At 49.1% G+C, this 26266-nt stretch overlaps 1 protein-coding gene across 11 annotated transcripts in view; it reads right to left on the bottom strand.

The window, feature by feature from the left end:
• Nucleotides 1-26266, bottom strand: part of KALRN (kalirin RhoGEF kinase) — a 270877-nt gene that overhangs the window by 57145 nt on the left and 187466 nt on the right. For 9 of the 11 annotated variants that reach the window (XM_040439928.1, XM_040439929.1, XM_040439930.1 and 6 more), the window contains 2 exons: nt 5381-5649; nt 4951-5052 (listed from right to left, as the gene is read on the bottom strand). In XM_040439928.1, the coding sequence (XP_040295862.1) occupies nt 4951-5052; nt 5381-5649 (371 nt within the window). Of the gene's footprint in view, nt 1-3863; nt 4290-4950; nt 5053-5380; nt 5650-19713; nt 19815-26266 lie in introns of those variants that run through there. The other 2 variants (XM_040439938.1, XM_040439935.1) reach the window with 2 other exon arrangements.

Genomic DNA, 26266 nt, shown 5'->3' with positions numbered 1-26266 from the left:
CAGAGGAGAGGATGACTGTAGGACAGGAGAATACAATCTATTGCTCCCTGTTATCAGCCATTTCAGGGGAGAGGATGACTGTAGGACAGGAGAATACAGTCTATTGCCCCCTGTTATCAGCCATTTCAGAGGAGAGGATGACTGTAGGACAGGAGAATACAGTCTATTGCTCCCTGTTATCAGCCATTTCAGGGGAGAGGATGACTGTAGGACAGGAGAATACAGTCTATTGCCCCCTGTTATCAGCCATTTCAGAGGAGAGGATGACTGTAGGACAGGAGAATACAGTCTATTGCCCCTGTTATCAGCCATTTCAGGGGAGAGGATGACTGTAGGACAGGAGAATACAGTCTATTGCCTCCTGTTATCTGCCATTTCAGGGGAGAGGATGACTGTAGGACAGGAGAATACAGTCTATTGCCCCCTGTTATCAGCCATTTCAGGGGAGAGGATGACTGTAGGACAGGAGAATACAATCTATTGCCCCCTGTTATCAGCCATTTCAGAGGAGAGGATGACTGTAGGACAGGAGAATACAGTCTATTGCCCCCTGTTATCAGCCATTTCAGAGGAGAGGATGACTGTAGGACAGGAGAATACAGTCTATTGCCCCCTGTTATCAGCCATTTCAGAGGAGAGGATGACTGTAGGACAGGAGAATACAGTCTATTGCCCCCTGTTATCAGTCATTTCAGAGGAGAGGATGACTGTAGGACAGGAGAATACAGTCTATTCCCCCCTGTTATCAGTCATTTCAGGGGAGAGGATGACTGTAGGACAGGAGAATACAGTCTATTGCTCCTGTTATCAGTCATTTCAGAGGAGAGGATGACTGTAGGACAGGAGAATACAGTCTATTGCTCCTGTTATCAGTCATTTCAGGGGAGAGGATGACTGTAGGACAGGAGAATACAATCTATTGCTCCCTGTTATCAGCCATTTCAGAGGAGAGGATGACTGTAGGACAGGAGAATGCAGTCTATTGCCCCCTGTTATCAGCCATTTCAGGGGAGAGGATGACTGTAGGACAGGAGAATACAGTCTATTGCCCCCTGTTATCATCCATTTCAGGGGAGAGGAAGACTGTAGGACAGGAGAATACAGTCTATTGCCCCCTGTTATCAGCCATTTCAGTGGAGAGGATGACTGTAGGACAGGAGAATACAGTCTATTGCCCCCTGTTATCAGCCATTTCAGGGGAGAGGATGACTGTAGGACAGGAGAATACAATCTATTGCCCCCTGTCATCAGCCATTTCAGGGGAGAGGATGACTGTAGGACAGGAGAATACAGTCTATTGCCTCCTGTTATCAGCCATTTCAGGGGAGAGGATGACTGTAGGACAGGAGAATACAGTCTATTGCTCCCTGTTATCAGCCATTTCAGGGGAGAGGATGACTGTAGGACAGGAGAATACAGTCTATTGCCCCCTGTTATCAGCCATTTCAGAGGAGAGGATGACTGTAGGACAGGAGAATACAATCTATTGCTCCCTGTTATCAGCCATTTCAGGGGAGAGGATGACTGTAGGACAGGAGAATACAGTCTATTGCCCCCTGTTATCAGCCATTTCAGAGGAGAGGATGACTGTAGGACAGGAGAATACAGTCTATTGCTCCCTGTTATCAGCCATTTCAGGGGAGAGGATGACTGTAGGACAGGAGAATACAGTCTATTGCCCCCTGTTATCAGCCATTTCAGAGGAGAGGATGACTGTAGGACAGGAGAATACAGTCTATTGCCCCCTGTTATCAGCCATTTCAGGGGAGAGGATGACTGTAGGACAGGAGAATACAGTCTATTGCCTCCTGTTATCTGCCATTTCAGGGGAGAGGATGACTGTAGGACAGGAGAATACAATCTATTGCCCCCTGTTATCAGCCATTTCAGAGAAGAGGATGACTGTAGGACAGGAGAATACAGTCTATTGCCCCCTGTTATCAGCCATTTCAGGGGAGAGGATGACTGTAGGACAGGAGAATACAGTCTATTGCCCCCTGTTATCAGCCATTTCAGGGGAGAGGATGACTGTAGAACAGGAGAATACAGTCTATTGCTCCCTGTTATCAGCCATTTCAGGGGAGAGGATGACTGTAGGACAGGAGAATACAGTCTATTGCTCCCTGTTATCAGCCATTTCAGGGGAGAGGATGACTGTAGGACAGGAGAATACAGTCTATTGCTCCCTGTTATCAGCCATTTCAGGGGAGAGGATGACTGTAGGACAGGAGAATACAGTCTATTGCTCCCTGTTATCAGCCATTTCAGGGGAGAGGATGACTGTAGGACAGGAGAATACAGTCTATTGCTCCCTGTTATCAGCCATTTCAGGGGAGAGGATGACTGTAGGACAGGAGAATACAGTCTATTGCTCCTGTTATCAGCCATTTCAGGGGAGAGGATGACTGTAGGACAGGAGAATACAGTCTATTGCCCCCTGTTATCAGCCATTTCAGGGGAGAGGATGACTGTAGGACAGGAGAATACAGTCTATTGCCCCCTGTTATCAGCCATTTCAGGGGAGAGGATGACTGTAGGACAGGAGAATACAATCTATTGCCCCCTGTTATCAGCCATTTCAGAGGAGAGGATGACTGTAGGACAGGAGAATACAGTCTATTGCTCCCTGTTATCAGCCATTTCAGGGGAGAGGATGACTGTAGGACAGGAGAATACAGTCTATTCCTCCCTGTTATCAGCCATTTCAGGGGAGAGGATGACTGTAGGACAGGAGAATACAGTCTATTGCCCCCTGTTATCAGCCATTTCAGGGGAGAGGATGACTGTAGGACAGGAGAATACAGTCTATTGCCCCGTTATCAGCCATTTCAGGGGAGAGGATGACTGTAGGACAGGAGAATACAGTCTATTGCCCCCTGTTATCAGCCATTTCAGGGGAGAGGATGACTGTAGGACAGGAGAATACAGTCTATTGCCCCCTGTTATCAGCCATTTCAGGGGAGAGGATGACTGTAGGACAGGAGAATACAGTCTATTGTCCCCTGTTATCAGCCATTTCAGGGGAGAGGATGACTGTAGGACAGGAGAATACAATCTATTGTCCCCTGTTATCAGCCATTTCAGGGGAGAGGATGACTGTAGGACAGGAGAATACAGTCTATTGCCCCCTGTTATCAGCCATTTCAGGGTAGAGGATGACTGTAGGACAGGAGAATACAATCTATTGCCCCCTGTTATCAGCCATTTCAGAGGAGAGGATGACTGTAGGACAGGAGAATACAGTCTATTGCCCCCTGTTATCAGCCATTTCAGGGGAGAGGATGACTGTAGGACAGGAGAATACAGTCTATTGCCCCTGTTATCAGCCATTTCAGGGGAGAGGATGACTGTAGGACAGGAGAATACAGTCTATTGCCCCCTGTTATCAGCCATTTCAGGGGAGAGGATGACTGTAGGACAGGAGAACACAGTCTATTGCTCCCTGTTATCAGCCATTTCAGGGGAGAGGATGACTGTAGGACAGGAGAATACAATCTATTGCCCCCTGTTATCAGCCATTTCAGGGGAGAGGATGACTGTAGGACAGGAGAATACAGTCTATTGCCCCTGTTATCAGCCATTTCAGAGGAGAGGATGACTGTAGGACAGGAGAATACAGTCTATTGCCCCCTGTTATCAGCCATTTCAGGGGAGAGGATGACTGTAGGACAGGAGAATACAGTCTATTGCCCCTGTTATCAGCCATTTCAGGGGAGAGGATGACTGTAGGACAGGAGAATACAGTCTATTGCCCCCTGTTATCAGCCATTTCAGGGGAGAGGATGACTGTAGGACAGGAGAACACAGTCTATTGCTCCCTGTTATCAGCCATTTCAGGGGAGAGGATGACTGTAGGACAGGAGAATACAGTCTATTGTCCCTGTTATCAGACATTTCAGGGGAGAGGATGACTGTAGGACAGGAGAATACAGTCTATTGCTCCCTGTTATCAGCCATTTCAGGGGAGAGGATGACTACAGTGTTCATCAATGGGATGAGTGACAGGAATTATATAACAAGCTTTATGGTACGTCTCCCACATCACATGCACCATTCCACATGCTGTAGGGATTCTGGCACGGGAAGGGTTAAGTGTCGATGACCCCCTCTCTCGTGACGTCAGGCTGGATTTAGGAAACTGGCAGAGAATTTGCTGGCTGTGCTCGATGACACAAGTGCCGCGACCGCCCCTGAAATCTGCTGAGTTACAACCATAGAGAATTAAATGAAGACTGTGAAAAGCGGCAATGTGCGAGCGGGAGAGACACAGAATAGGAACGCACGACAACCTGCAGAGACACAATGTAACGCCACAGAAACATGGGAAACCTTACAGAACCTCTACTTCACACATATGTCTTATGCCTCAATCACATCCTGAGCTGCGTTTAACAATTCTCCTTAATGTTCCGAAGCCATGTCCCCCTACTCAAAGAACCCTGTACCCCCAGGAATATACTAATAACTGTGCCGCGTCCGCTGGGGTTTACATGCTGCAAGCTGAGAACATAGTACTATACTCTGGCTGTGACTGGAGCAAAATATATGATGTCACAGTAGAATTGTGAACTCAGCTCTGGAGGTGACTGGAGTAGAAGAGATGAAGTCTTAGAAGACCTGTGGCTGCAGCTCTGGAGGTGACTGGAGTTTTGGACAAGATGAATAAGGCCGAATGCACATGTTCCGCTGGATTCCTGTTCAGAGCAGGAGCGCACGGCGTCATTGGTTGCTATGACGCCGTGCGCTTCGTGCCGCCGCTGCTGTACAGTAATACACTTGTATAGATCATACGCGTGTATTACTGTAGTGCAGCGGCTGCATGAAGCGGGCGTTTTCCCGTCTGGCTGTGTGACAGAAGCGTTGCTATTGGTTACCCCAACCCCCTAATTACGGGGCGTGACCTGACCGCCCCCGGATGGCGTCACAGCGGATTTGCGGGATTCTCGGTACCTTGTCGTCTGGTGCTGGTTCATTATCGAAGATCTTCATAGGCGGAGGGAGCGGAGTGTGCGAGTCGTCGTCGGCCTCTTCGTCCCATCCTCTCTTACCCTTCTGGAAAAAAAAAGCAGACACTGAGACAGTGCGGAGGATGAGCCTTATACTACCCTGCACTACAGAACCACATGGGGGAGGGGTGGTGCGCGAAGAGGAAGCGTCCACTAAACAGCGTTTATACTTATAATTAAAGGAGAACTCCACCCAGAACTACACTAGAAATCGCCAGCCTCTGATGGACGCAAAGAAAAATATGTTGGGTGGAGTTCCCCTTTAATTCTTTCTATACAATGAGACATTGCTGCTCAGTAGGGGGTGGGGCTGTGACAACCTCCCTGATTTCGGAGATCATCGTGGTCACACCCTGATGGTTCTGAGTCTATACCTCGTCGGCGCTGTCGCCCTGCGGGGTGGTGTCGTCGTTTGCTCGGGGGGAGCCCAGGTTTCCCGCCCGCTTCTTCTGCTTCTTGATGTTGCTGTCGGCCTTCCCGCTGTTCAGCCGCCGCACCGGACTCGTCAGCCACTTCTTCAGCGTGTTGGTGGAGCGCTTGGGTCCCGGCGAGCTCTGGATTGAATTAAGCGATGACTGCGGCTGTAAATTGGCCACGGAGTCGGTCTTGCCGCCATTTTCTCCCCCAGATACAGAAAATGCATCTGAAAAAGAAGAAAGACGGCGATGAGATCAGGAGGTCTGCGAGGGAGGCGTCCGATAACATCCGGTCTACAGCGAGGGTCCGCCCGGCCGTCACCACCACCCGCCCATGGCTCTCGTCACCCTGACAACTATTTTCCCAGGTGTCAGACTCCACCCCTTCTAGCGGAGCGGGGAAATGAGGCATCATGGGAGGGAGGCGAGAGCCGTCAGAGGGGCCCCGGCTGCTGCCGCCCTCTGCTCTGTGTGCACAGCGCCTGATAAGCTGCACAGGGGACAAAGAAGAAGGTCAAAACTAATTAATGATTTCCATGGGGGCCCGGATTAACCCTTCCACAGCTGGACTGAGAAGTCGCTCTGTACAGATCACTGCGCAATCGGACGCCTCGCTGGGTATGAACCCACACATATGATGTAACGGGGAACGCGTACATATGTGCTATAGTAGCAGGTGATGGTAGGTCCAGTCACGTGTGATCTATAGGTGAGGAGTACAGCGTATATATAGGAGTGATGTCACCCAGTATACACCTATAGGTGAGGAGTAACGCGTATATATATAGCAGTGATGTCACCCAGTATACACCTATAGGTGAGGAGTACAGCGTATATATATATATGAGTGATGTCACCCAGTATACAGCTATAGGTGAGGAGTACAGTGTATGTATATATAGGAGTGATGTCACCCAGTATACACCTATAGGTGAGGAGTAACGCGTATATATATAGCAGTGATGTCACCCAGTATACACCTATAGGTGAGGAGTACAGCGTATATATATATATGAGTGATGTCACCCAGTATACAGCTATAGGTGAGGAGTACAGTGTATGTATATATAGGAGTGATGTCACCCAGTATACACCTATAGGTGAGGAGTACAGTGTATATATAGGAGAGGAGTGATGTCATCCAGTATACAGCTATAGGTGAGGAGTACAGCGTATATATAGGAGAGGAGTGATGTCACCCAGTATACACCTATAGGTGAGGAGTACAGCGTATGTATATATAGGAGTGATGTCACCCAGTATACATCTATAGGTGAGGATTACAGCGTATATATAGGAGAGGAGTGATGTCACCCAGTATACACCTATAGGTGAGGAGTACAGCGTATATATATGAGTGATGTCACCCAGTATACAGCTATAGGTGAGGAGTACAGTGTATGTATATATAGGAGTGATGTCACCCAGTATACACCTATAGGTGAGGAGTACAGCGTATATATATGAGTGATGTCACCCAGTATACAGCTATAGGTGAGGAGTACAGCGTATGTATATATAGGAGTGATGTCACCCAGTATACACCTATAGGTGAGGAGTACAGCGTATATATAGGAGAGGAGTGATGTCACCCAGTATACACCTATAGGTGAGGAGTACAGTGTATGTATATATAGCAGTGATGTCACCCAGTATACACCTATAGGTGAGTACAGTGTATGTATATATAGGAGTGATGTCACCCAGTATACACCTATAGATGAGTACAGTGTATGTATATATAGGAGTGATGTCACCCAGTATACACCTATAGATGAGGAGTACAGCGTATATATAGGAGAGGAGTGATGTCACCCAGTATGTATCTATAGGTGAGGAGTAACGCGTATATATATATATAGGAGTGATGTCACCCAGTATACACCTATAGGTGAGGAGTACAGCGTATGTATATATAGGAGTGATGTCACCCAGTATACACCTATAGGTGAGGAGTACAGTGTATGTATATATAGGAGTGATGTCACCCAGTATACACCTATAGGTGAGGAGTACAGCGTATATATAGGAGAGGAGTGATGTCACCCAGTATACACCTATAGGTGAGGAGTACAGCGTATATATAGGAGAGGAGTGATGTCACCCAGTATACACCTATAGGTGAGGAGTACAGTGTATGTATATATAGGAGTGATGTCACCCAGTATACACCTATAGGTGAGTACAGCGTATATATAGGAGAGGAGTGATGTCACCCAGTATACACCTATAGGTGAGGAGTACAGCGTATATATAGGAGAGGAGTGATGTCACCCAGTATACACCTATAGATGAGTACAGTGTATGTATATATAGGAGTGATGTCACCCAGTATACACCTATAGGTGAGTACAGCGTATATATAGGAGAGGAGTGATGTCACCCAGTATACACCTATAGGTGAGGAGTACAGCGTATATATAGGAGAGGAGTGATGTCACCCAGTATACACCTATAGGTGAGGAGTACAGCGTATATATAGGAGAGGAGTGATGTCACCCAGTATACACCTATAGGTGAGGAGTACAGTGTATGTATATATAGGAGTGATGTCACCCAGTATACACCTATAGATGAGGAGTACAGCGTATGTATATATAGGAGTGATGTCACCCAGTATACACCTATAGGTGAGGAGTACAGCGTATGTATATATAGGAGTGATGTCACCCAGTATACACCTATAGGTGAGGAGTACAGCGTATGTATATATAGGAGTGATGTCACCCAGTATACACCTATAGGTGAGGAGCACAGTGTATGTATATATAGCAGTGATGTCACCCAGTATACATCTATAGGTGAGGAGTAACGCGTATATATATAGCAGTGATGTCACCCAGTATACACCTATAGGTGAGGAGTACAGCGTATGTATATATAGGAGTGATGTCACCCAGTATACACCTATAGGTGAGGAGTACAGCGTATGTATATATAGGAGTGATGTCACCCAGTATACATCTATAGGTGAGGAGTACAGCGTATGTATATATAGGAGTGATGTCACCCAGTATACACCTATAGGTGAGGAGTACAGCGTATATATATATAGCAGTGATGTCACCCAGTATACACCTATAGGTGAGGAGTACAGCGTATATATATAGGAGTGATGTCACCCAGTATGTATCTATAGGTGAGGAGTACAGCGTATATATATAGGAGTGATGTCACCCAGTATACACCTATAGGTGAGGAGTACAGCGTATATATAGGAGAGGAGTGATGTCACCCAGTATACACCTATAGGTGAGGATTACAGTGTATGTATCTATAGGAGGTGACACATAAGGAGTACGGTGAATACCCGAGAGGGGGGTGATCTGTTGTCGATACGTATATGGGATGCATTGTATCATTGTATATAGCTTTAGGCGATGAGTACACACAAAGTATTCGTACAATCCCGCAACCCCTAGGCCCCTCCCCCTTTTCTAAGACTTTCAAAATGGTCTGAGGCGCAAAAAAGTGTCTAAAACAATAAACTGGCGCATTATTTCTGATGCATTTAGCTTTGTTAGGCCACATCCACACATCTTTCCCAGTGGGTATGAATCTATAGGAGATGCAGAAGACCGGGCGCCCTGCTCTAAGTTACTGTGAACAGTTCAGCAAGTGGACGTTGAAATGATCTCCAAAAGGCAAAAAGTTAAGAGGGGTTTCCAAGACTCTATAAATGATGACTTGTCCTCAGGATCGGTCATCCGTATCTGATCAGTGGTGGTCCGACACCCGGGCCCCCATGGATCAGGTGTTGGAGCAGGGAGCGGCACTCCTGTGAGCATCGCGGCCTTCTCCGTGCTCACCAAGCACAGCGCCGTACATTGTGTAGTGGTCGTGCTTGGTATCGCGCTCAGCCCCATTCACTCCCACTGTAGGTCATGTGACTGATGAATGTGACGTCTCCGGCCTAGGAAAGGCTGAGAGAAGGCTACGCCGCTCACAGGAGGACCGAGATTTTTTATTTTCATCTTTTACATTTTCAAAATAACAAAAAAGGAAACGGGCCGGAAACAAACCTTTGGGCCCCCTGCATGGTTACTACCCAGTAGCACCCCCTTTGGTGAGTATCACAGCTTGTAACGCTTTTTGTAGCAGTCAAGAGTCTCTCAGTTTTTGTTTGATGGATTTTCCTCCATTCTTCCTTGCAGACGTCTTCCAGTTCTGTGGGATTCCTGGGCCGTCTTGCATGTGCTGCTCTTTTGAGGTCTATCCACAGATTTGCAATGATTTTTAGATCAGAGGACTGTGAGGGCCATGGTAAAACCTTCAGCAGATCAGGGGACTGTGAGGGCCATGGTAAAACCTTCAGCAGATCAGGAGACTGTGAGGGCCATGGTAAAACCTTCAGCAGATCAGGGGACTGTGAGGGCCATGGTAAAACCTTCAGCAGATCAGAGGACTGTGAGGGCCATGGTAAAACCTTCAGCAGATCAGGAGACTGTGAGGGACATGGTAAAACCTTCAGCACATCAGGGGACAGTGAGGGCCATGGTAAAACCTTCAGCACATCAGGGGACAGTGAGGGCCATGGTAAAACATTCAGCAGATCAGGGGACTGTGAGGGCCATGGTAAAACCTTCAGCAGATCAGGGGACTGTGAGGACCATGGTAAATCCTTCAGCAGATCAATGGACTGTGAGGGCCATGGTAAAACCTTCAGCAGATCAGGGGACTGTGAGGGCCATGGTAAAACCTTCAGCAGATCAGGGGACTGTGAGGGCCATGTTAAAACCTTCAGCTAGCACCTTCTGAGGTCATTTATGGTGGATTTTGAGGGGTGTTTAGGATCATTATCCATTTGTAGAAGCCCTACTCCTGTCACCGCCAGCTCTGTGAGAAAATCTGGCAGACGTTCTTCTGTACCTGTTGTATGGTTTCACTTTCTCATCTCCTTTTCTTCCCCCAGCTGTCACCTATTTGCACTGATTGTCTCCATTTATATTTCCGCCCATACTGCCTCACTTTGCGGTTTATACTTGTTCCTGGATTGTGTTCACTGCTGGAGGCTGCTTCTCCCGATTCCTCAGATAAGTCTGTTTCCTTTATTTGTGTTTCTTGCTGGCTTGATTGTAGGTAACCCTGTAGGTAACCCTTAAGTGCAGGGAGCCGGTGGTCATGTCTCCTCACTATTATAGGGTTTTCAGGTGTCACATAGTATAAGGTACAAGGACATGCAATCGTCTACCATAAAGATCTTTGCATGGGCATAGCAGTCAGGGAGAGCTCTAGGGGTTTTATAGGGCTCACCCATATGCTCCTTAGTTTGGGATCAAGCCAGTCGGATGTTTATTTATAAGTTCCAGCTTTCTGCAACACCATCCGTGACAACTCTTTCAGCTCCAGCTTTTTTACAGTTGGTGTTATGTTTGCTTCCAGAATTTACTGGAATTTTATTGAATCCATTATTCCCTCTACTTGTGAAATGTTCCTCGTGTCACTGGCTGCAACACAAACCCAAAGCATGATCAATCCACCCCCATGCTTCATGGTTGCAGAGGTGTTCTTCTCATGGAATTCTGGGTCCTTTTTTCTTCAAACATACCTCTGTCAAACAGTTCTATTCTAACCTCATTGGTCCACAGGACTCGTTTCCAGAACACATCAGGCTTGTTTAAATGTTCTTTTGCTGAATTTTGTGGAGAGGTTTTCTTCTGATGACTATTCCATGAAGGCCATATTTATGCAGGTGTCGCTGAATAGTAGAACAATGTCCCACAACTCCATAGTCTGCTAAATCTTCCTGAAGGTCTTTTGCAGTCAAGCGGGGGTTCTGATATTCCTTTTTAGCAATCCTACGAGCAGCTGTCTCTTACATTTTTCTTGGTCTTCCAGACCTTCTCTTGACCTCCACTGTTCCTGTTAGCTGCCATTTCTTAATTACATTTTGAAGAGAGTAAATGGCAACCTGAAACGCTTTGCCATCTTCTTATAACCTTCTCCTGCTTTGTGGGCCTCAACCATTTTCATTTTCAGAATGTTTGGAAGCTGCTTAGAAGAACCCATGGCTGTTTTTAGGGACAAGTTTAGAGGTGTCGGGGGATTTATAAAGCTGTGAAATCTGCATCACCTTGCCTTTCCTAACGATGAGTGTGAACAAGCCTTAACCCTAACAGGTTACAGTTATCTGAGCGCTCACATCTTCTGGGGTTCCCATGCTTTTTTAAGGGGCTTCTTTCTTGTTTTCACTCTAAATTTGTACAAAACAAAAATAATCATCATCTTCAACCTGCTGAACTGTTCACAGGAATTGTGGCCAGGGGTGGCCAAAAGTTTGTATGCCACTGTATATCCATAGGAGATACTGAGCCTATGGTGTATATATCCATAGGGGATACATAGCCTATAGTGTGTATGTGTATATATATATACACACACACACACACATCTGACAAGTTAGGAGTACAGGACAGACACCCTATAGATCTGTGGGTGATTTGGCCTGTGTGTGGTGCTAGGCCCGTTATGAAGAAGCCCCCCACCCACCACATACAGGGGGTCAGTATACAGCAGATGCTCTCTTCAGCCCCCTCCTCAGAAAACAAAGGCCGATTTAGAAGGGGCTGAATGTGACAGAGAAGAGGCCATTGTGCGGCGTCCCCAGAGGGAAGGGACAACGATGGCGACCTGTGGAGAACGAAATAAGGGGTCTGAGGAGAGAGGATTCCCTGCCCTCTCTATAGGAGTCCTGAGATATATAAATGGACGCCCGCCCTGAGCATATACAAGGACTTCTTATATGGACAGAGCGTTATAGTAGCCGCTTATACGGGGAACGTACATATGTGCTAGGGTTACGCGGCGTCTTGTGTATAGGGCACAACTACACTTTAACGTGTCGCACAACATATTTTATAATGCTAGTCTATGGTGTCGCACTGCGATATCCATCTTGGAGTTTTTTTTTTACAACTGTCATGTCACAGTCGCAGTGGACACCATGGACTAGCATTGTAAAATAGGTTTCGTGACATTGCTGCGACAAATGTCGTTGTGTAGCCCTAGCCTAATGCTAAACTGCTGACAGCACTAATAGGGACTAGGAGCGCAGGACAAACACATTTTGTCTAGCTTTTCTCATCAGGAGTAGTGTAAGTATGGAGTTTTATTCTGCTTCTGTGAGTGCCCAGGAGGTGGAGCTCACAGTAGAGGGGCTATGAAGCAGCTCAATACAGAGGGCACTTCACAGTGAAGCTCCGCCTTCTGGGCACTTTCAGGTGCAGAACCTGGCAGAATAAAACTTTATGTTCACCTGCTCCTGATGAGAAAAGCTCCACAAAAGGTTTGTTTCTCCTGTTCCCCCAGCCCCTACCTAGTGCTGTCAGCAGTTCAGCTTGGGCAGAACTGCTGACAGGCTCCCTTTAACTTTAAAGGGGTATTCCCATCAGAGACAATGGGGGCATATGACTAGGATATGCCCCCACTGTCTGATAGGTGCGGGTCCCACACCTACACCGAGAACGGAGCGAGGAAGGTGGTGGCCGGAGGACCCCGGGTTTCACCAGGTCCGGCCACCACCAAGTACTCTCTCGATAGTACTGAATGGCGGCACACAACCCATGCGCGGCCACCGCTCCTGTTCATTTCCATGGGGCAGACGGAAATAGCTGAGCCAGCGATCGGCTATTTTCGGTGGCCCCATTGAAATAAATGGAGGGCGGCTGCGCATGCACTTTTGGGCCTCCGTTGTTGGTGTAGGTGTGGGTCCTCTGGGACCCGCACATATCAGACAATGGGGGCATATCCTCGCGATACTCTCCCATTGTCTGAGATGGGAAAACCCCTTTAAATAGGTTCTATAGTTTCACATACATGAAGCTTAAAGGGGTTACCATGTAGAGGGAATTAATACAAGGCCCTTCCTAATGTATTGTGATTTTCCATATTGCCTTCTTTGCTGGCTTCCTTTTTCCATCACATTATACACCGCTTGTTTCCATGGTTACGACCACCCTGTAATCCAGCAGCAGTGGCCGTGCTCCACACTACAGGCTCCCACGGTCCCAGCCGCTTATTCCTGTAGAGGATTCTAAAACCTTCTAACAGATGGGGTTTCAGTTCTTCATCATTTTCTAAGATCTTTGCTTGCAATCAGCGAAAAAACACTAGTTCGGCTGTCATCTGAGAAGTGGACACACACAAATGTATCCAGTCCAGACAATGGGCTCCAGACTGATACATTGTAACAAACCACCAGGACAGCGATGAGATTTCTGCTGCTGTATTATTTGGAGAGGATGGGGCTTCAGCCTCTGGATGGAAAGAAAAAGGTTTCCGTTCTTTGACAGCAATTAGAGAACTTTTCATCAGTCATCGAAGATTGGAAAGGAAGTCAGAAAACTGAAAAAATCCTTTAAGGAGGCTCAGCGGTAGGACAGCCGCGCGGGACGCCCGTCTACTGCCGCCTGTTCACACGCGCCTCGGTTATACTGGTTTCTGGGGGGGGGGGGGGGGGGGCAGCACAACCGGGAGGACTGGTCATGGGGATCACAAATCAACACCTAGATATTAATACAGTGCAACGCCATAGAAAACAGTGGAAGCCGCGAGGTGACGAGGGCGCCAGGTCCCTGTAATACTCCCTGACATTTATAGTAGTTATTATCTGGAGTTTATAACAGGAAAGAGATTATAAAGAGACACCTCATCCTGGATCACACCTCTCCAAGACTGTATCACACAGGGCAGGATTAGATACAGAGGGCCTGCAGACAGTATCACACAGGGCAGGATTAGATACAGAGGGCTGCAGACTGTATCACACAGGGCAGGATTAGATACAGAGGGCCTGCAGACAGTATCACGCAGGATTAGATACAGAGGGCCTGCAGACGGTATCACACAGGGCAGGATTAGATACAGAGGGCCTGCAGACAGTATCACACAGGGCAGGATTAGATACAGAGGGCCTGCAGACAGTATCACACAGGGCAGGATTAGATACAGAGGGCCTGCAGACAGTATCACACAGGGCAGGATTAGATACAGAGGGCCTGCAGACAGTATCACACAGGATTAGATACAGAGGCCCTGCAGACAGTATCACACAGGGCAGGATTAGATACAGAGGGCCTGCAGACAGTATCACACAGGGCAGGATTAGATACAGAAGGCCTGCAGACAGTATCACACAGGGCAGGATTAGATACAGAAGGCCTGCAGACAGTATCACGCAGGATTAGATACAGAGGGCCTGCAGACAGTATCACACAGGATTAGATACAGAGGGCCTGCAGACAGTATCACACAGGGCAGGATTAGATACAGAGGCCCTGCAGACAGTATCACACAGGGCAGGATTAGATACAGAGGGCTGCAGACAGTATCACACAGGGCAGGATTAGATACAGAGGGCTGCAGACAGTATCACACAGGGCAGGATTAGATACAGAGGGCTGCAGACAGTATCACACAGGACAGGATTAGATACAGAGGGCCTGCAGACAGTATCACGCAGGGCAGGATTAGATACAGAGGGCTGCAGACACTATCACACAGGACAGGATTAGATACAGAGGGCCTGCAGACAGTATCACGCAGGGCAGGATTAGATACAGAGGGCCTGCAGACAGTATCACACAGGGCAGGATTAGATACAGAGGGCTGCAGACAGTATCACGCAGGATTAGATACAGAGGGCCTGCAGACAGTATCACGCAGGATTAGATACAGAGGGCCTGCAGACAGTATCACACAGGATTAGATACAGAGGGCCTGCAGACAGTATCAAACAGGGCAGGATTAGATACAGAGGGCTGCAGACAGTATCACACAGGGCAGGATTAGATACAGAGGGCCTGCAGACAGTATCACGCAGGATTAGATACAGAGGGCTGCAGACAGTATCACACAGGACAGGATTAGATACAGAGGGCCTGCAGACAGTATCACACAGGGCAGGATTAGATACAGAGGGCCTGCAGACAGTATCACACAGGGCAGGATTAGATACAGAGGGCCTGCAGACAGTATCACACAGGATTAGATACAGAGGCCTGCAGACAGTATCACGCAGGATTAGATACAGAGGGCCTGCAGACAGTATCACACAGGATTAGATACAGAGGGCCTGCAGACAGTATCACACAGGGCAGGATTAGATACAGAGGCCCTGCAGACAGTATCACACAGGATAGGATTAGATACAGAGGCCTGCAGACAGTATCACACAGGGCAGGATTAGATACAGAAGGCCTGCAGACAGTATCACACAGGGCAGGATTAGATACAGAGGGCCTGCAGACAGTATCACACAGGGCAGGATTAGATACAGAAGGCCTGCAGACAGTATCACACAGGGCAGGATTAGATACAGAGGGCTGCAGACAGTATCACGCAGGGCAGGATTAGATACAGAGGGCTGCAGACAGTATCACGCAGGATTAGATACAGAGGGCTGCAGACAGTATCACGCAGGGCAGGATTAGATACAGAGGGCCTGCAGACAGTATCACACAGGGCAGGATTAGATACAGAGGCCCTGCAGACAGTATCACGCAGGGCAGGATTAGATACAGAGGGCCTGCAGACAGTATCACGCAGGATTAGATACAGAGGGCCTGCAGACAGTATCACACAGGATTAGATACAGAGGGCCTGCAGACAGTATCACACAGGGCAGGATTAGATACAGAGGGCTGCAGACAGTATCACGCAGGGAAGGATTAGATACAGAGGGCCTGCAGACAGTATCACGCAGGATTAGATACAGAGGGCCTGCAGACAGTATCACGCAGGATTAGATACAGAGGGCCTGCAGACAGTATCACGCAGGGCAAGATTAGATACAGAGGGCCTGCATACAGTATCACGCAGGATTAGATACAGAAGGCCTGCAGACAGTATCACACAGGGCAGGATTAGATACAGAGGGCTGCAGACAGTATCACGCAGGGCAGGATTAGATACAGAGGGCTGCAGACAGTATCACGCAGGATTAGATAAAGAGGGCCTGCAGACAGTATCACGCAGGGCAGGATTAGATACAGAGGGCCTGCAGACAGTATCACGCAGGGCAGGATTAGATACAGAGGGCCTGCAGACAGTATCACGCAGGATTAGATACAGAGGGCCTGCAGACAGTATCACACAGGATTAGATACAGAGGGCCTGCAGACAGTATCACACAGGGCAGGATTAGATACAGAGGGCTGCAGACAGTATCACGCAGGGAAGGATTAGATACAGAGGGCCTGCAGACAGTATCACGCAGGATTAGATACAGAGGGCCTGCAGACAGTATCACGCAGGGCAAGATTAGATACAGAGGGCCTGCAGACAGTATCACACAGGATTAGATACAGAGGGCCTGCAGACAGTATCACGCAGGATTAGATACAGAGGGCCTGCAGACAGTATCACGCAGGGCAAGATTAGATACAGAGGGCCTGCATACAGTATCACGCAGGATTAGATACAGAGGGCTGCAGACAGTATCACACAGGACAGGATTAGATACAGAGGGCTGCAGACAGTATCACACAGGACAGGATTAGATACAGAGGGCTGCAGACAGTATCACGCAGGGCAGGATTAGATACAGAGGGCCTGCAGACTGTATCACACAGGACAGGATTAGATACAGAGGGCTGCAGACTGTATCACACAGGACAGGATTAGATACAGAGGGCTGCAGACAGTATCACGCAGGGCAGGATTAGATACAGAGGGCTGCAGACAGTATCACACAGGGCAGGATTAGATACAGAGGGCTGCAGACAGTATCACACAGGACAGGATTAGATACAGAGGGCCTGCAGACAGTATCACACCGGGCAGGATTAGATACAGAGGGCCTGCAGACTGTATCACACAGGGCAGGATTAGATACAGAGGGCTGCAGACAGTATCACGCAGGATAGGATTAGATACAGAGGGCTGCAGACAGTATCACACAGGACAGGATTAGATACAGCAGCTTAGTGGGCAGCACCATACATGATTGGCTTAGATACACTCTCGTGCATAGTGTAACCAGGACGATACCCAGCATATGGTCGCCCACCAGCCTGGATGCCTACTACTCTCATCCTCTCATGATGGGTGGATCAGATTTGATGACAGTCACCCCGCTGTGTGCGATTCCCGCACATCAGATGATGCACCGCGGATCTCCCGTCTCCTTCGCCCTCTGGGGCTGCGTTTACTCCGGGAAATCTTTGTAATCAGTCAGTAGATTAACCCGTAGAATGCCAGCACAGGGGCCCCACACAGTCAGTATTAGGGCTCTTTCACGTGACTGACGGCCAAGCCCCGGACAGCGGAGACGCGGAGCAGTCACACGATTGATAACGCTCTTTGCCTCTGTGATCTTTTTACTACAACATCGCGGTGACAACCTTATCTCATTGTGATTTTGAGGCACGGAGCATCATCAATCATGTGACTGCTCCGCGTCTCCGCTGTCCGGAGCGGGGTTTGGCCGTCAGTCACGCAGCGGATTACCCGCACGGCATCCGCTCGTGTGAAAGAGCCCTTAAAGGGGCGGCATCCGGCTTCCTGTAGCTTCAGTGCATAGATCTGCAGCCAATAATGATCACTATACTGACCTGGTCGGGCTCACACAGCTGACTATTTGTTACAATTGTATCCAACACAAATCTCCCTCTTGTCCTGACAGTTTGTTACAATGTATCAGTCTGGAGTCCAGGCTGTTTAACTCACAGAGGATTGTCTAGACTGGATAAAGCAATCAGGTCGGCATGGGTTTTCAGCCACTGGATGTAAAGAAACATTTTTCCATTCTTTGACAGCAATTAGAGATGTTGAAAATGATGCAGAAAGTTGCAGAGCTTTTCAACATTCATCGGCCTCTTGTGCTTCTAGTTCCGGGTAAATCTCAGCTATTCGGTCAGACCGGCTCAGCGGGGCCCCGCAGAACTCCTCAGCCGGGCGGAATGCACAACAGAGGTACATGGCTTCCCAGGCTATGGAGGAACTACAAGTCTCAGCATGCCCCGCCTCTGTAAGCTGAGCCTGTACCCCGGGCTGGGGGCAGTCATCAATTCCCGCCACTACTGGAGCAGCGGCCACGTCCCTATAGACCAGTGACTCCCAGTGCTCCCCAGTACAGTGGAGAGGAGCTGTCACACAGGGGGCTATGGGAAATCCAAAGTAAAATGAAACGTACTGGAATATACATTATATAATACGGGAGTGTAATAATATGTAGTGTAGAAGATAATATGGCACAGTATAGTATTACTCCGATATGGTATATTAGGATTATACTACAAAGTATAAAGTACAGTGGTATAATGTAAAAATATTTGATATATAATGTGCCGTGGTATAATATTTAATGTATTGTATAATATATAATGTAGTGTAGTATAATATATAATGTACTGTAGTATAATATATAATGTACTGTAGTATAATATATAATGTAGTGTAGTATAATATATAATGTAGTGTAGTATAGTATAATGTACTGTAGTATAGTATAATGTACTGTAGTATAATATATAATGTAGTGTAGTATAGTATATAATGTAGTATAATATATAATGTACTGTAGTATAATATATAATGTAGTGTAGTATAATATATAATGTACTGTAGTATAATATATAATGTAGTGTAGTATAATATATAATGAACTGTAGTATAATATATAATGTAGTAGAATATATAATGTAGTGTAGTATAGTATATAATGTACTGTAGTATAATATATAATGTAGTGTAGTATAGTATATAATGTAGTATAATATATAATGTACTGTAGTATAATATATAATGTAGTGTAGTATAATATATAATGTACTGTAGTATAATATATAATGTAGTGTAGTATAATATATAATGTACTGTAGTATAATATATAATGTACTGTAGTATAGTATATAATGTAGTATAATATATAATGTACTGTAGTATAATATATAATGTACTGTAGTATAATATATAATGTAGTGTAGTATAGTATATAATGTAGTGTAGTATAGTATATAATGTACTGTAGTATAATATATAATGTACTGTAGTATAATATATAATGTAGTGTAGTATAATATATAATGTAGTGTAGTATAGTATATAATGTAGTATAATATATAATGTAGTGTAGTATAGTATATAATGTAGTGTAGTATAATATATAATGTACTGTAGTATAATATATAATGTACTGTAGTATAATATATAATGTACTGTAGTATAGTATATAATGTACTGTAGTATAGTATATAATGTACTGTAGTATAATATATAATGTACTGTAGTATAATATATAATGTGATATAACCGGATACATGGAATAACCCGGGGCTGATTTGCGCACCGACCTCTGATGTGGACCGCGCTGCAGCGTGCAGCCGCCATCCTCTCCGCCGGCGCTCCGTCTGGCACTGACGGGTGAGTCAGATTCGAGCTGGGACTCACCTGGGCTCAGGCCTCGGCCGGCGCTTCCTCCTCAGACTATTAATAACCATAATTAGTCATTATAATGCAGGAATGTCACTGCGCCACATTCAGATCTTCCCCGCAGAGCCCGATCCTGGGAAGACGCCAGCCCAGCATTATGTCATCCGGTTCAGGGTCGACACAATTCACACACGGCGGATTTACCCACTCTGAACGCGTACCCTGCGGATTTCACTGCACTACAGATGTGAAAAGATGGATTTAAAGATCCGTCAACATCCGCCTGCAAAAATCCTGCCACACGTGGTTACCATACGCCTGCCCCGTAATCTGCGGTCCCCTCTGTGTATGTTCACACGTGGCGGATAGGACATGGATAATCGTGCAGCAATTGCACAGCGCTGGAATGAAGCAGTGAAGAGGAGGATGCACGCGCTGCCCAACAAGTCGGCAGTGTAAGCGACCTGCAGCGCGGATGTGAAATCAGCAGGACTTCCATCTATGTGGAGGATCTCCACCGTGAACGGGGGGATGAATCCCGTCATCCTGCGTTACCTGTGACATCACCTCGACACAAAGAATCAACAGGACTTCACCTCCGCGATTATCTCCAGACATAGTCTGTTCTGCTGCTACATGTGACCTGGGTGGAGGCGACGAGTACAGGACGCAACGTACAGTACAATCTGGGCGTGACCATCATAACAGCGGGGGCAGACAGGAGCGCACACGCTGGGTGGAATCTGCACCATAACAGCGGGGGCAGACAGGTGCGCACACGCTGGGTGGAATCTGCCCCATAACAGCGGGGCAGACAGGAGCGCACACGCTGGGTGGAATCTGCACCATAACAGCGGGGGCAGAGAGCAGCGCACACGCTGGGTGGAATCTGCACCATAACAGCGGGGGCAGAGAGCAGCGCACACGCTGGGTGGAATCTGCCCCATAACAGCGGGGGCAGACAGGAGCGCACACGCTGGGTGGAATCTGCACCATAACAGCGGGGGCAGACAGGAGCGCACACGCTGGGTGGAATCTGCACCATAACAGCGGGGGCAGACACGAGCGCACACGCTGGGTGGAATCTGCACCATAACAGCAAGGGCAGACAGGAGCTCACACGCTGGGTGGAATCTGCACCATAACAGCGGGGGCAGACAGGAGCGCACACGCTGGGTGGAATCTGCACCATAACAGCGGGGGCAGACAGGAGCGCACACGCTGGGTGGAATCTGCACCATAACAGCAGGGGCAGACAGGAGCGTACACGCTGGGTGGAATCTGCACCATAACAGCGGGGGCAGACAGGAGCTCACACGCTGGGTGGAATCTGCACCATAACAGCGGGGGCAGAGAGCAGCGCACACGCTGGGTGGAATCTGCACCATAACAGCAGGGGCAGACAGGAGCTCACACGCTGGGTGGAATCTGCACCATAACAGCAGGGGCAGACAGGAGCGCACACGCTGGGTGGAATCTGCACCATAACAGCGGGGGCAGACAGGAGCTCACACGCTGGGTGGAATCTGCACCATAACAGCAGGGGCAGACAGGAGCGCACACGCTGGGTGGAATCTGCACCATAACAGCAGGGGCAGACAGGAGCGCACACGCTGGGTGGAATCTGCACCATAACAGCAGGGGCAGACAGGAGCGCACACGCTGGGTGGAATCTGCACCATAACAGCGGGGGCAGACAGGAGCGCACACGCTGGGTGGAATCTGCACCATAACAGCGGAGGCAGACAGGAGCGCACACGCTGGGTGGAATCTGCACCATAACAGCGGGGGCAGACAGGAGCGCACACGCTGGGTGGAATCTGCACCATAACAGCGGGGGCAGAGAGCAGCGCACACGCTGGGTGGAATCTGCACCATAACAGCAGGGGCAGACAGGAGCTCACACGCTGGGTGGAATCTGCACCATAACAGCAGGGGCAGACAGGAGCGCACACGCTGGGTGGAATCTGCACCATAACAGCGGGGGCAGACAGGAGCTCACACGCTGGGTGGAATCTGCACCATAACAGCAGGGGCAGACAGGAGCGCACACGCTGGGTGGAATCTGCACCATAACAGCAGGGGCAGACAGGAGCGCACACGCTGGGTGGAATCTGCACCATAACAGCAGGGGCAGACAGGAGCGCACACGCTGGGTGGAATCTGCACCATAACAGCGGGGGCAGACAGGAGCGCACACGCTGGGTGGAATCTGCACCATAACAGCGGAGGCAGACAGGAGCGCACACGCTGGGTGGAATCTGCACCATAACAGCGGGGGCAGACAGGAGCGCACACGCTGGGTGGAATCTGCACCATAACAGCGGAGGCAGACAGGAGCGCACACGCTGGGTGGAATCTGCACCATAACAGCAGGGGCAGACAGGAGCGCACACGCTGGGTGGATTCTGCACCATAACAGCGGGGGCAGACAGGAGCGCACACGCTGGGTGGATTCTGCACCATAACAGCGGGGGCAGACAGGAGCGCACACGCTGGGTGGAATCTGAACCATAACAGCAGGGGCAGACACGAGCGCACACGCTGGGTGGAATCTGCACCATAACAGCAGGGGCAGACAGGAGCGCACACGCTGGGTGGATTCTGCACCATAACAGCAGGGGCAGACAGGAGCGCACACGCTGGGTGGAATCTGCACCATAACAGCGGGGGCAGAGAGCAGCGCACACGCTGGGTGGAATCTGCACCATAACAGCAGGGGCAGACAGGAGCTCACACGCTGGGTGGAATCTGCACCATAACAGCAGGGGCAGACAGGAGCGCACACGCTGGGTGGAATCTGCACCATAACAGCGGGGGCAGACAGGAGCTCACACGCTGGGTGGAATCTGCACCATAACAGCAGGGGCAGACAGGAGCGCACACGCTGGGTGGAATCTGCACCATAACAGCAGGGGCAGACAGGAGCGCACACGCTGGGTGGAATCTGCACCATAACAGCAGGGGCAGACAGGAGCGCACACGCTGGGTGGAATCTGCACCATAACAGCGGGGGCAGACAGGAGCGCACACGCTGGGTGGAATCTGCACCATAACAGCGGAGGCAGACAGGAGCGCACACGCTGGGTGGAATCTGCACCATAACAGCAGGGGCAGACAGGAGCGCACACGCTGGGTGGAATCTGCACCATAACAGCAGGGGCAGACACGAGCGCACACGCTGGGTGGAATCTGCACCATAACAGCAGGGGCAGACACGAGCGCACACGCTGGGTGGAATCTGCACCATAACAGCGGGGGCAGACAGGAGCGCACACGCTGGGTGGAATCTGCACCATAACAGCAGGGGCAGACAGGAGCGCACACGCTGGGTGGAATCTGCACCATAACAGCAAGGGCAGACAGGAGCGCACACGCTGGGTGGAATCTGCACCATAACAGCAGGGGCAGACAGGAGCGCACACGCTGGGTGGAATCTGCACCATAACAGCGGGGGCAGACACGAGCGCACACGCTGGGTGGAATCTGCACCATAACAGCGGGGGCAGACAGGAGCGCACACGCTGGGTGGAATCTGCACCATAACAGCGGGGGCAGACAGGAGCGCACACGCTGGGTGGAATCTGCACCATAACAGCAGGGGCAGACAGGAGCGCACACGCTGGGTGGAATCTGCACCATAACAGCAAGGGCAGACAGGAGCGCACACGCTGGGTGGAATCTGCACCATAACAGCAGGGGCAGACACGAGCGCACACGCTGGGTGGAATCTGCACCATAACAGCAGGGGCAGACAGGAGCGCACACGCTGGGTGGAATCTGCACTGATCTCCCGCCCTGAGCACAGGATTATAATGTGTGATTGTGTCGTTATCATCTCTGCAACCTGCTGCAAAACTACAACTCCCAGCAAGCCTGCGACGCTCCTGGCATGATGAGGACTGTAGTGCATTACCATAAATCTACATCATTACCAGACAGCACTGGCCTGCTAATAACAACCCGGCCACTGGGGGCAGCAGCGTCTATACCGCCAGCACGTGAGCTTCAGTGCGACCTGCACCAGAGGCTGCAATCTGATTGGTCGCCGCAGGATAATTTCACCAATATTTCCTGGGCCTCGTGGTCATAATCATTCTGATGGAAGTATCGCCTGTGCGCACTGTGCGCATACAGAGAGAGATCTACACTGATACACTGTAACAAATCCCCAACTTTGGGGCACATTAGGTCAAGATGGGTCTCATTCACTGACAGCAAGATGATATCTTGAAAATGTTGAACAAAGTTTAATATAAAGTTGCAGAACTTCCTGACACTGCGACCCTCGCACTTGTTACGGATTGTCCCCGGTGAGGGGCCCCAACTGCAGGTCTCTGCCATCTGCTCCTCATTAACCCTGTAGCCTCTTTATTATGCCCAGCTGCTTCTTTGTAGTTAATGTGCTGCCAGGATGATGGATGAGTAGTCCAGGCCGTGCTTGTGACTTTTACCTGATTATATCCGTATCTGGGAAAGCTGGGTGAGCACCAACATGGCCACCACTACTTCTCACACAGGGGTCGTCAGCCAGCTCTGAAGGAAGCCGCAGCGAGATACGACACCTCCCCCGCTCTGCTATTCCGGATACTGGGAAAGCTGGGTCAGCACGTCCATGGGGCACTGAATGGGCACGAGCACGTTTCCCAGATTCCGGACTTATAATGGCGGCTGGAGACAAAAAACTACTTCTACTTAAAGCGCCTGATAGAGGAGACGACTGCGCCAAAGTTGAGTCCCCGGGTATCCTACTCTGTCATTACATCAATAATTACTCAGCTTTCCTTGTACCCGCAACGTCTCACACATCTGTATTGTTATACAGTTATACTGTGTCAGTCTACACTGCAGTTCTGGTGTTCTACTTATGAACCAGGAGGCACAGGATGAACACTCCCATTACCATCTTAGGAGACAGCAGGGTTGTTATGGGCAGCGTCCAGAGATTCACCTCATAACCCAGCAGCGGAATGTGGAGGAACCGGTCTGGCCGCCTCTCACCGCGCTGGGAGTTTTCTGTGCTTTGTTGTGGGGGCATCAACGAGAAATGAACGCAAGGTCACAGCTTGGGGTTACGTCTGGCGTATACGGAGCGAGCTTTCTGCATGGGCACACTATGTACGGCGCAGGCAGCGCAGGACGCACCATGGACGGCGCAGGACGCACCATGTACGGCGCAGGACGCACCATGTACAGCACAGGCAGCACACTGAATGTAAACAAGCCATTATACAACATGGAGGATGTACTGGACGGTGGTATCCAAGGTTAGGGTAACACTTTGCGCACTCTGCCTCTAAACAATTCTCCACCATTGCTCTAGAGCCACACCCTGCGCTGAGATCCGCTCGCTCCCCCCCCCCCCATCTTTCCTCCATCTGTGCATCAGATGTGGGCGACGCCGCCACTGATCATCAGCAGGAATTTCACACACAGTATTTCAGGTGGAAGCTGCTGTTTGTGACAGTACGGCTGCCGTTGGAGTGTAAGCTCTTGGGGTTAGTCTTGATAGATTGTGTGTGCATCACATTTATACATAAAGCTCCAGACACGTTACATGGATACTGCGCCATTCCTGATACGGCCAGGGAGCAATAGACTGTATTCTCCTGTCCTACAGTCATCCTCTCCCCTGTAATGGCTGATAACAGGGAGCAATAGACTGTATTCTCCTGTCCTACAGTCATCCTCTCCCCTGAAATGGCTGATAACAGGGAGCAATAGACTGTATTCTCCTGTCCTACAGTCATCCTCACCCCTGAAATGGCTGATAACAGGGGGCAATAGACTGTATTCTCCTGTGCTACAGTCATCCTCTCCCCTGAAATGGCTGATAACAGGGGGCAATAGACTGTATTCTCCTGTCCTACAGTCATCCTCTCCCCTGAAATGGCTGATAACAGGGGGCAATAGATTGTATTCTCCTGTCCTACAGTCATCCTCTCTCCTGAAATGGCTGATAACAGGGGGCAATAGACTGTATTCTCCTGTCCTACAGTCATCATCTCCCCTGAAATGGCTGATAACAGGGGGAAATAGACTGTATTCTCCTGTCCTACAGTCATCCTCTCCCCTGAAATGGCTGATAACAGGGGGCAATAGACTGTATTCTCCTGTCCTACAGTCATCATCTCCCCTGAAATGACTGATAACAGGCAGCAATAGACTGTATTCTCCTGTCCTACAGTCATCCTCTCCTCTGAAATGGCTGATAACAGGGAGCAATAGACTGTATTCTCCTGTCCTACAGTCATCCTCTCCCCTGAAATGGCTGATAACAGGGGGCAATAGACTGTATTCTCCTGTCCTACAGTCATCCTCTCCCCTGAAATGTCAGATAACAGGGGGCAATAGACTGTATTCTCCTGTCCTACAGTCATCCTCTCCCCTGAAATGGCTGATAACAGGGGGCAATAGACTGTATTCTCCTGTCCTACAGTCATCCTCTACCCTGAAATGGCTGATAACAGGGAG

Source organism: Bufo bufo, chromosome 7 (genome assembly GCF_905171765.1).
Source record: "Bufo bufo chromosome 7, aBufBuf1.1, whole genome shotgun sequence".
Lineage (NCBI taxonomy): Eukaryota > Metazoa > Chordata > Amphibia > Anura > Bufonidae > Bufo > Bufo bufo.
This window is presented reverse-complemented; position numbering and strand designations above follow the sequence as displayed.